Below are 11,380 nucleotides of genomic sequence, written 5' to 3'. Positions count from 1 at the left end.
TGTATGGGTGAAAAGAAAATTGTCAATTTTGGTTTACTTTCATTTTGTATTTTTTGGGGGTCGTACACCGTACACTAAAAATACTATATTATCTTCATTCTATAGGTCACTACGATTACGGTGATACCTCATTTATATAGTTTTTCATTTATTTTTACAATTTACAATAAAAACTAATATAGAGGAAATCTCATTTGTTTTTGCATCGCCATCTTTTCAGAGACGTAACTTTAATATTTTTTGGTTGACAGAGCTGGTTTAGGGCTTATTTTTTACGTGTTGAGTTGTTCTTTTCAGTGGTACCATTTTGGTGCACATAACTTTTTTCTATCAACTTTAAATGCCCCTAACACGTGTTAGGGGTTAACACCCGCGATCGGAGAATCTCCGATCGCAGGTGTTAGAGGCGGGTGTCGGCTATAATGTATAGCTGACACCCGCAGCTTCTGGCCCCGGCTCCAATAAGGAGCCAGGGCCAGAAGTTTGATGAAATAGTACTGCATTTTGCGGGAACGCAAATGTCGGGAAGGGGTTAAGGGATTACTTGGTAATATGTTCTATTGATGGCCTATTCAAAGGGGATTTCATTATAATCTGAGCGGAGCTTCCGTGCCCTTGTAAACAAACAGCAGCGGACACCAGGAGCGCCGCATGAGGTAAGTACTAGTTAATTTATGAATGCATCCCACCCCCGGCCACCTCATTTATATTTAGTTTGTCTCGGACAACCCCTTTAACTTTTTATTTTAAAGGGAACCTGTCTTGTTTTATCTGTTCTGCTAACACGTTTGTATGTCTTGCCCAGGAACAGTGAGGTACTGAGCAGGAGGAGGAGGCTGGTTTGGGCCTGTTGTTACAGAAAGAGTGATGAGAATCTTGGAATTAAGATGTCCTTTCTAAATTCCCTCTTTAATGTGAAACCTCACCCATTAATCTAAAAAAAACTCGCCCGAGGTTAGGCAAATATGATTCTTCTCACCTCATTTTTTACATGAGATGAGTCAAGTTTACTGATTGCAGGGGGTGGGGATGTGTTACATCAGAAGCCCCTATTTTCGACTCTATATATAGGTGATATAAAAAAATTGTAATTGTAGCCTAAGGCTATTGTACACCACCCTGTACATTAGCTATGATAGTGCTGCATCTCAGTATGTGATGATTTTCTTCATCTTATACTCAGGATTGCAGTTTTTCTTCTCTACAACTAGTTATAAAGTGTATGTGGTTGAATACATAATATGGCAGTAAGTAAGATCCCATGAGACACTGATGCAGTATACATATAGTATGCATATAAGAAAGATAGTGACTCCATCTGTGTGTACAAAGCTCAAGTTGTGTGATAGCTGTGTATCAATGATGGTGAAACCGATGCAAAGTGAGATCCTGTATGCAAGTTAAACCTTCAGTAAAGAATGCAGATGGCCAATAAACTCCATGTATAAGCTAGAAAGTCTATGGGAAACTGCATTTACATGATTCTCCCCAAAATGAAGGACTGGCCCCATGACTTCAGAAAAGCACGTCCAATAGCGAGTAGTCAAGTCTGATGATATTTCTGAGTTGAAGTAAAAGAACAACAATATAAAACTTGTAAATAAGAGAACAAAGACTAATATCCATGTGAATAAGGGACTACTAGCAATCCCTTTGTAGTCCTCATTCTCAAAATGTATGCCAAACTTTGGTACAGGCAGCAGAGAAACATCACCAATACTTGTCTTCAGGTATTGATCTTTGAATATTTGCCCAACCCTGGGGTAGATCTCAACAGGGTGAATGGGGAGCAGCTGCTTCTTCTTCAAGGCCATCATCCTCTGCCGTATGTCATGAATAGTATCCAGATAGATGAGTGGAGATTCTTCCGTCTGAACGGAGCTGCTCAAAGTCACCAAGTCCACTTCTTCATCTTGTATCTGCTTCATCTCTTCTATTTGTGGGGCAAAAACGTCAGCCACCTGTAGGTTCAGATCATTGAGGGCCGCTAGCAAGTCTTGTTTCTTTTGTTCAAGTACCTCAATTATATTGTCAAAAAACAAAGTCACCTCCTTTTTGTCTTCCAGGACGATGTTTTTACAGTTGGTCATTTGCTCTTCTAATGCCCGGATAACGCTGGACACACCGGTGAAGTTCTTACTACTCAGGGCAGCCAGGAATTTAGAAGCCGCCTGCTGCTCTTTCATGTAGGCAACATCTGGGTCATCTACAGGGTGACCTTTATGTGGTCCTACTGTAAGACACTGGCCACATATCAATTTTCTGTCTTTCAGACAATACATGTTCAGCTGATGCCTAGTATGCTCAGTGCAGGTTTTAGAACGGAGGTTATTTTTATATTTTTCTACAATCGCTTTTAAAGCAAAGTTGACTGGCAGCGACTGAACTCCGGTAGGAATGTCTGTAATCCCTCTGCAGGCCGGACATTTCAATCTCCCCATTGACAATCTCCATAAATAACTTTCTGAAGACCTGATTAAGTTTTCAAGGCACTTTCTGCAAAAAGAATGAGAACACTGAAGGATTCGAGGATCTTCATAGACGCTCAAACACACGGAGCAAGTCATTTCTTCTTCTAAATGTTCCATTTCCTAAAAAAAAATTAAAATAAATAAATAAAAATCACAAGCAGGACACTAAGATACAGAATAAATGATGTGGATAGCATGCACAAATTCAGAGAGCCCTGGCCCACTGTGTTCATTGGTCTTTTTCAGATTTGTGTAATCTTCTCTATTTAGGCAAATGGAAACCAAATTCTCATAATCTATGAAGGTCCTAGCAGTTGGAACCCTACCAATTATTATAGTATATCTTAGGGCTCATTCACACAATAACGAAATTCGGACACGCTAGTCATATTTTCTACAGCTAACACACCCCATTAACTTCTTTGGGCTCATACACAGCCATGGATTCTACGACCGCAAGCATGAGCCGACTGTCCGAGATGCAAACGATAGAGCAGGTCCTATCGGTCTTTTAGTCTTATCGGTCTATTAGTCTTTAATTATCATCCCCCACCGATTACACACAGGATGCAAACAATAGTCCTGGTATAGCTTCACGTCCTGTGTACAGTAAGTCTAAAACTGTGTTAGCTTTAAATGGTAACTATCATGTCAAATACTGTTAGTTAATAATTTAGGTGAATATATATATTGGCCGCTATTTTGACGACCTGTTGTGGGTTTGAAGAGGCACAGAAGAATCGTTCAATATTTTTGTAGCATACCTAAATGTCACCCATATGAATTTAAAGCTGGCTCACTTATTCTTGGATGTTCAATCAACGGGTGTTAACAATAGGGTGAAAGTCTATATAGAAAGGACACTTCTGGCAGTGCAACACTCAAGGCTCCATCGTTTCACCCAATTCATTTAGTGAAAAATGTTCCCTATGGGGAGTTTATCCGTCTCAGATGCAATTGCATGGATGATGGATATTTTGAGAGAGAGAATCAGAAGGTTAAGACAAAGACAGTACAATAGATTTAATATTCTAAAGGCCAATAAAACATTGTAAAGGTAATAAGTCTTTACGGCACACAGCCATCAGTACCCACAAATAGTGGGAATTTACGAAAAAATTCCCAAAATGCCCATTTTGATGCAATACTCTACATTAAGTTCAATTAGAATATTAAATGTGAAACTAAACGGAACCCAACTATTGGAAGCAGTTTGTCGCCAAGTGTATTTCCTAGCCCCGCGTGTATACATACAAAGCCAACATGGCTTCCTTATAATGGTAATTTTAGATGTGGCCACAAACAAAAAATGTAAAGTATTCAAATTGATTGAAAATGTGGATTCAGTGTGTTCATTATTGATAGGCAAGAGGTATAACATCAAATCCTATATAAATTGTAATACTTGTAATGCAATTTATGTGGCTACTTGTAACAGGCAGTAAGTCGGACACACTGCGGGTCCTATATAGATAAGAATATGCCGCTTTTGGCGGACATCCGCAGTACTTCAATTTCTCAGCAATATCAAAACACTTCAGGGACAAACAGGACAAACAAATCTTTCATGGACAGGCTTGGAAAGAGTTACTCAACCCGTTAGGGGAGGGGAAATTAAATGGAAATTATTGAAAGATGAGAAATGGTTTGGATGTTTACATTGGAAATCTGTCAAACTGGGGGATTAAATAAAAGATTGGACCTTATATTAACGTATTGATGTTAATCATATAGGCATTAATATATTGATGGCCAAAGTTGATAATATTTTAATAAATTATTGTTTGCATATAATAGAAAATAAATAAGTCCGCTTATGTATTTGTGTGTAGGCAGAGAGGTTTTCAGCTACTAATGTAAGCTAAAGCTATATTAACCCCTTAACGCCACAGCCCTTTTTCATTTTTGCATTTAATTTTTCACTCCCCACCTTCAAAAATCTATAACTTTTTTATTTTTCCATGTTCAGAGCTGTGTGATGGCTTATTTTCTGCGTAACAAATTACACTTCAAAATGGTGCTATTTAATATCCCATGCCGTGTACTGGGAAGTGGGAAAAAAATTCCAAATGCAGTGAAATTGGTAAAAAAAACACATTTGTGCCGTATTCTTGTGGGCTTGGATTTTACAGCTTTCACTGTACGGCCCATGTCTACTTTATTTATACGATTACGGGGATACCAAATTTGTATAGGTTTTATAATGTTTTCATACATTTAAAAAAATTAAAACCTCCTGTACAAAAATTTTTCCAGGGTATCTTACTAAGCTATAACCACTTATAGTGACACAGGGCAGATTTAAAAAACGGGGCTGTGTCCTAGAGGCCAAAATATGCTGAAGGGGTTAATATGCCTTTTGCATTGGGTTTACATTTACATTGCACCATGTTTACATTTAACTGGTGTTTACATTGCGTTTGTGTTTAAACTCCTTTCACGTTTCCATTGCGCTTGCATCCAGTTTGGATTGCAATTTGTAACATTGTGTTTTTGTAAACATGTGTAAAAGCAAGAGAGATCACACAGTGTCTGCCAATGATTGGACAGTATTGGAGAAGATTAGCACAACACATGCCCCCAGCTCCTGCCAAGGCTCCTCCCCTTTGACAGAACACAGATTACAATGGTCAGAAGCTGGGAATTATATCTCCGCAACCGTGGGGTCTAGAAAAAAAAAGAAGTGTCCCTGAATCTGTGTAGCAGCCCCTACAGGATGGTATGTTCATCTCCACGTGTGTGACATGTGTGAGGTGATGAAAGGTTCTCTTTACTACATTGATTTTGTATATACTGCATGTTGAATTTTAATGTTATTGTGCATATGACATTTATGTATTCTGCTTTGTTCCCATTCTTTGTTTTTATGTCCATGCTGTATATATGTTTTTGTATTACCTCAATAGCCTTATATCGCGAGTGGGTTGCTCCATTGTGGGTCAGGTGACCGTCCTTTGGGTAGTTTCCTGGGAAGATAGATTACTGCCCATTTGGGTGCCCCTATAGCTAACAATAAGTTATCTGTCCTGTCGGAGCATTACAGGCAGTTGAATTTGTATGTAAGTAATCAATAAAACATGATAACAGACACTTGACAGCTGATCATTGCAGCCTGGGACTAACGTAAAGCATCCGGAGAGCTTCACCAGAGGTCACAGTAGGCAGAGAGGTCCGTCTTTATCTAGGGCTCGTCTGTAAGAAGACAGACGCTCTCCCATGCTGGGAGAGGAGGGTGACGTCATGCGAGAGGCGTGAAGACATGACTCTTGCGTGACATCAACTCCCTCTCGTAGCCTCCCAGCATGGGAGAGGGAGGTGCGTGTCGTGTATAATTAGCAGCCCGGAGCCCCGGACATCTTGTCCCCGCGCTCCATGCTTCTAATCATAATTTTATTTTATGGGTGATCCCGGCGTGTCAAGACCAGCGCCAGGATCAAAATGAAGAGAAGTGGAGGTGAGTATTTCTGGCTTTTTTAAAGTGGTTGATTTTCTTTAATAGGTCCATTTATAATGTGGAGATATTACATATACTCTACACTCTTCCAGGAGCCAATCCTGCCCAATAATAGAATATACAGAGAAAGCCTCATCTGGTGTTTACCATTAAGTGGTCTCTGATGACTGATCTTGGTTTTCTCCAAAAAAGTCTATACCATGAACGATTTACTAAGAATAATTTGTGTGCCATTTATATGATATTATGTGACATTATTTTCATCAATAAAGTCTTTAAATGAGAAGAATAATTTGTTTTCTGCAGTAAGCATTTCTATTACAACCTATCACTATCGGGGCAAAAAAATACAGCAATAAAAAAAAAAAAAAAAAAAAAACACTCAAGGTTCACTACCGTGTGGCAAATTTTTCTTTGACTTGTAGAACCCCATGGACATGCTGCCAAGACAGCCCATTCAGATCTAAGGAATGTTCATGTTTTTTTTAGATGCGAAAATTTCAACAATAAATCTACCATGTTTTGAATCACCCTTGACACGTTTTTACAAACAGATTTTTGTAATAATAATAAAAAAATTATAGAAGTTTTTGATTCCCTTTTTTTTAACCAAAGTTGGATTCTAAAGGACAATAGCATAGACTGCTGCAGATAACTGTAAGTGTTTTATTCACATTAATACACATCAGGTCATATATATATATATATGCGAGATGCACACACCCGCAATGAAAAACAGCAGTGTGCCATCCATTTTTTTTTTTTAACGGATGGCACACGGCTACCCTCAATGCAATACTTTTTAACAGATTCATGCACGTGTCTATTTTAATTGACCAGTTATGCAACAGAAACAGAAATTAAAAAAAATATATAGCACTTGTAGTGCTATGCCAAGTGCTGTCCACCAGAAATGGTTGGATACTGGGATACACTCTTGAGTGTATTTACTGTTAAATTTGTAAAAAAAAAAAAAAAAAAAAAAAAAAACTGATGCCATTAGTCCAATAAAAGCAAACAGTTGGCTAAAAAACAGAAGCCAAAATAATGTAAATTGTGGTTTTCATACTGTAACTGTTGTTCACGCTCTTTATTGTGCATTAAGTGTTATGGAAGAATAGGCTTTTCCTATACATAAAGTGTCTGCTTCTAGGGAACAACAGACTGTACTAAATAGCAAAGCAAAATTATTATTACTGTCTATATAAAAAATATAAAAGATAATATAAAAGAAAGAGGATGGTAAAATTATAAATACACTCATTTGCATTCATTCTTTGTTGTCACTTTTTGGCTCCCTGGCCACATTTATTTAAATTTGGGCTGGGCAATGACAGCCCACTAGAGCGATATGTTGACCATGGGGATGTCTCTAGGGTGGGCTGTGATGGGCCGCCCTATACATATGTATGTAATAGATCTGTAAGCATAAACTACATCAGCAAAGAATTACCTTATATATTTCTATTTTTAATTTTTATCCTTTAAAACTCAGTAAAATTCAAGGCCTCCTAAAAGATGAGTTTTCTACAATGTACATGCCCCACCCCATACACATTAGATCGGATAGCTGGGGGAGGGGTATCCTTCCAGACACACTCAGACGTCGGTTATCGACTTTTGCTGTCCAATTCTTTTGTTCCCACTCTATCGCCACCACAGGTGACTGGCAGCTGCTCACACCACCCTCCTCCATAGGGATTAATATGCACGTTCAGCCAATCAAATTTCTATATTAAGGGGGAAAGGGGGGGTGAAGTTTAGGGCGTAAACTGCTCTCTAAAATGTCTTTCTTGTAAGGCTGATCCACCTAATTGCATTTGTCTCAGACATGATTGAAAGATGTAGCATCCGGAAAGCGGCAGACTACATGTAACACGCTCCTCCTTCCTCCCCATGGGCTGATCAACACATAATAAAATGTTTATTGAGATGAACTGTAATTTTACTATATAATTTGTGTCACGCCTTGAAATTAAAGCAGAGCATCACTGGCAGATTGGAAAATCACTTGGGCCTGGAAGGGTGGAAAAAAAAAATTGTATTCTTGTCTGACCATGAATCTGCTGTCCTCTAGTCTTCTTAGGGTGGGTCCAGACAATGAGTCAGCAGGAACAATGTAGCATCACACTGTATCTGTGACAGATATGCTATTCATTCAATGAATTTTGAGCTATATCTCCCATAAAATCTCAAAATATTCATATTTTCTTTTAACTAAAAATCCCATTTTGTCACTGAATACACAGTATAATAAAAAGTTGTCTTTTATTCATTTATGTTTGACTATTCCCCATCACTATATGTCAGTGCAGCCTCTTCTAGCTGTCTGCTTGCCACGCCCATTCTTTATGCTTAAGTAGAGAAAACCCCACAGCTATACATAATTGCATAATTTTAAGAAATTTTACTTGGGTCTGAACCCTTCATTAAACTACAATCTCTACTTTAAGAGAATAATGAAAATTATGACATTCATCCTAAATTTATTGGTAAATACACAGTGTTCGGGCCTCGGTAAAATATAGACTAAAAGATTTTTTATTATATTAATCAGTCTACTAAATTTCTAGGCACATATTTAGCAGTATATACAATATAACTCCATTTCATGGGATACACACAGAAATACTACAGCAGAGAAATCATAAAGGCAGAGCACAGAAAGCATTGACTAAGTGAAGGGAAAAAAAAAAGAAAAAAAACTTTGTACGGATTGTACTTTCTGCATTTATTAAAATTCTAAAAGAGTGTTAAAAAGTGTGGGCCTAGAAATGTGCCAGGATTCGGCAGGGGGTAAAGAAAAGCTCCCATTATCTTTAGACGGGATTTTTATGAATAATAATAACAATACAAAGTGCAAATGCAAATATTGAATGTATATTACAGCAATTTTTTTCTTTCTTTAATTTTACAACATATAACTTAATAATAATTTACACAGCGCACATTAAATAATAGAATTTTTTAATACTAACTATATTACTGTGTTTTAATATGCATAAGAAAACCTTCAAGAATATATCATGTAATCTACAATGAAAAGCAAAATGACTCCGGGGTTAAACCGTTGTTTTTTTGTTTTTTTTTTTGTTTTTTTGGTGACAATGCTATTACAATGATTTGGCTATAAATTAGTCAAATCCAATGTAACTAATTTTAGCAATTAAAAAAAAAAATTATATATATATATTTTTTTATATATATATTTTAATAAAACTGTATTTAAATGTATATATTTGTTATAAATAATGCAAGATTTCTTAATAGGTTTCACAATAAGAATGTAAGAAAAGGCAGTATATTGATATATATCATATATTGTGCATATTATTGGAGCCCATTTTATTCATTTTATTTTTAGATTTTTAAAATATTTTTAGCAAACGCAATCTTTTTAATAATAATAATTAATATACAACTTTACTGTTAGCATTTATTTTTTTTTCCACTATTTATGGGAAATCCAAATGTGTTTCACTGTACTGTATATATTTATAGATTTGTTAATACACAATGCATAAAAATTTATTTGCAAATAGAAAAAAAACAGAAAATAATTATTTTTTCCGTAAATGTTAAGTTTCTTTTTACAGCTTCTATTCAACTGCTGTGCTCAAAGGCAAACTTTTTACTTTTATTTTTTTTTTTTCAATATAGATATAGAGAAAAGTATTTTAGGAATTTAGGATATACATATTTCATATAAAGTTATAAAATGTATAAAACTGTGAAATGTAAAAATAGATCATTTTACACATGCTTGGCCCAATAATGTTATAATGTAATGTAATAAACTTGAAGGAATAAAACATTGTTACACACACATTTATATATATATATATATTATATACATATATATATATATATATATATATATATATATATATATATATATATATAATATACATATATATATATATATATATATATATATATATACATATATATGTGTGTGTGTAACAATGTTTTATTACTTTGAGTATCTATCTCTGGAAGGAGGAAACAGTGATAGATATATGTGTGTTATGTATATGATATGTGTTTGTATTATGAATAAGAAGGAACAGTAATTTATCTATTTATATACAGTATATAACTAGTATATATGATTAAATGATCAAGTTGCAATATATAAATATTATATATATATATATATATATATATATATATATATATATATATATATATATATATATATATACTACATTTTACTCAAGAATACAATGTGGGTCTTTGAAGGTGTTTGGAGTATAACTCGGGTATAACTTGGGTGCAGGGTGCAGGGTGCTGTTCCTGTAGTAATAGTGACAGCTCCGGGCACTAATTATAGAAAGTATAAAAATACCGCAGGGACATGATGAGAAGCTGATGGTTATCGGTGCAGATAACAATGATCAGACATAAGCTCCTGCCAGCTGCAGGTTTGGCCGGGCATGTACCCAGGGATGTGCCAACATGTTACAACAGGTTTCAGGATCAGTATGGGAAGAGTCACGTATAGAGATCTATAGAGGGAGAGATCTATAGAGAGAGATCTATAGATAGAGGGGGTCACACTCGCAGTGCCAGATACCACACACCTGTGTCCTGCAACACGCTGGGAGTTGTAGTCCCACAACATCTGTAACCCTGCAGTTAGACAGTGAGATAACTACCAATGTGTAGAAGTCCTAAGCCGTCCTTACATATGGAGTGTATGGAGAGGAGTGTACAGCACACAGCACACCGCCGGCATGCGCAGCCCTGCGCACTGTCAGTGTGATCAGCACTTACCTTACTGCTGCAGTGACTTTATCCCGGGAGTCAGTGTGACAGGCAGCGCCGTGTACACTGCAGGCAGCCGGGGCCAGTAACGTCAGCGCGGCACTGCGCCTGCGCATTACATTCAAACTCCAGCGGCGGCGAATAGAAGATGTTCTTTTCGAAAGTAATCATCCTCTCTGCCGCCAGTCACACGGCGCGGCCCCCGCTAAGCGGCGCGTCATTTGAAAGCTGCTGGAAGCCGCGGCCACCACTATACTGACTAGCCCGGGGATGTGACTGGGGCTCGGCCATAAACCTCCTAGTCCCTGTGTGTGTGTTAGTGAAAAGACTGTAATAAATGTGCACACTTAGCGCCATGTCTCTCCCCCGGGGCAGGTGTGTGCAGGTACTTGCACCTGTATGAAGGGTATATGCACATGCACCAGATATATACAAGTTTATACAAGTTTAGACAGTATCTGACATATATATATATATATATATATATATATATATATATATATATGTATATATATATATATATATATATATATATATATATATATATATATATGTATATATATATATATATATATATATATATATATATATATATATACATACATACTCTACCACTCAAAAGTTTGGGGTCACACAGCCAATTTTGTGTTTTCCATGAAAACACCATACTACTATTTTTCAAATGAGT

At 36.5% G+C, this 11,380-nt stretch overlaps 1 protein-coding gene across 1 annotated transcript; it reads right to left on the bottom strand.

Moving 5' to 3' along the window:
- Window positions 1-521: 521 nt before the first annotated feature.
- On the bottom strand, window positions 522-10,786 carry TRIM59 (tripartite motif containing 59). Its single transcript, XM_072139579.1, has 2 exons — window positions 10,702-10,786; window positions 522-2,591 (listed from the first exon to the last, which is right to left on the bottom strand). The coding sequence occupies exon 2, from the start codon at window positions 2,586-2,588 to the stop codon at window positions 1,401-1,403; it is 1,188 nt and encodes a 395-aa protein (XP_071995680.1). The 5' UTR covers window positions 2,589-2,591; window positions 10,702-10,786; the 3' UTR covers window positions 522-1,400.
- Between the last annotated feature and the right edge of the window lie 594 nt (window positions 10,787-11,380).

Source organism: Engystomops pustulosus, chromosome 3, assembly GCF_040894005.1.
Source record: "Engystomops pustulosus chromosome 3, aEngPut4.maternal, whole genome shotgun sequence".
Lineage (NCBI taxonomy): Eukaryota > Metazoa > Chordata > Amphibia > Anura > Leptodactylidae > Engystomops > Engystomops pustulosus.
The sequence above is the reverse complement of the archived record's forward strand: the minus strand, read 5'-3'. Positions and strand labels throughout refer to the sequence as shown.

What these genes read in the sequence shown, in the direction of transcription:
- TRIM59 (XM_072139579.1), bottom strand. Translation starts at nt 2,588, where the DNA reads ATGGAACATTTAGAAGAAGAAATGACTTGCTCCGTGTGTTTGAGCGTC.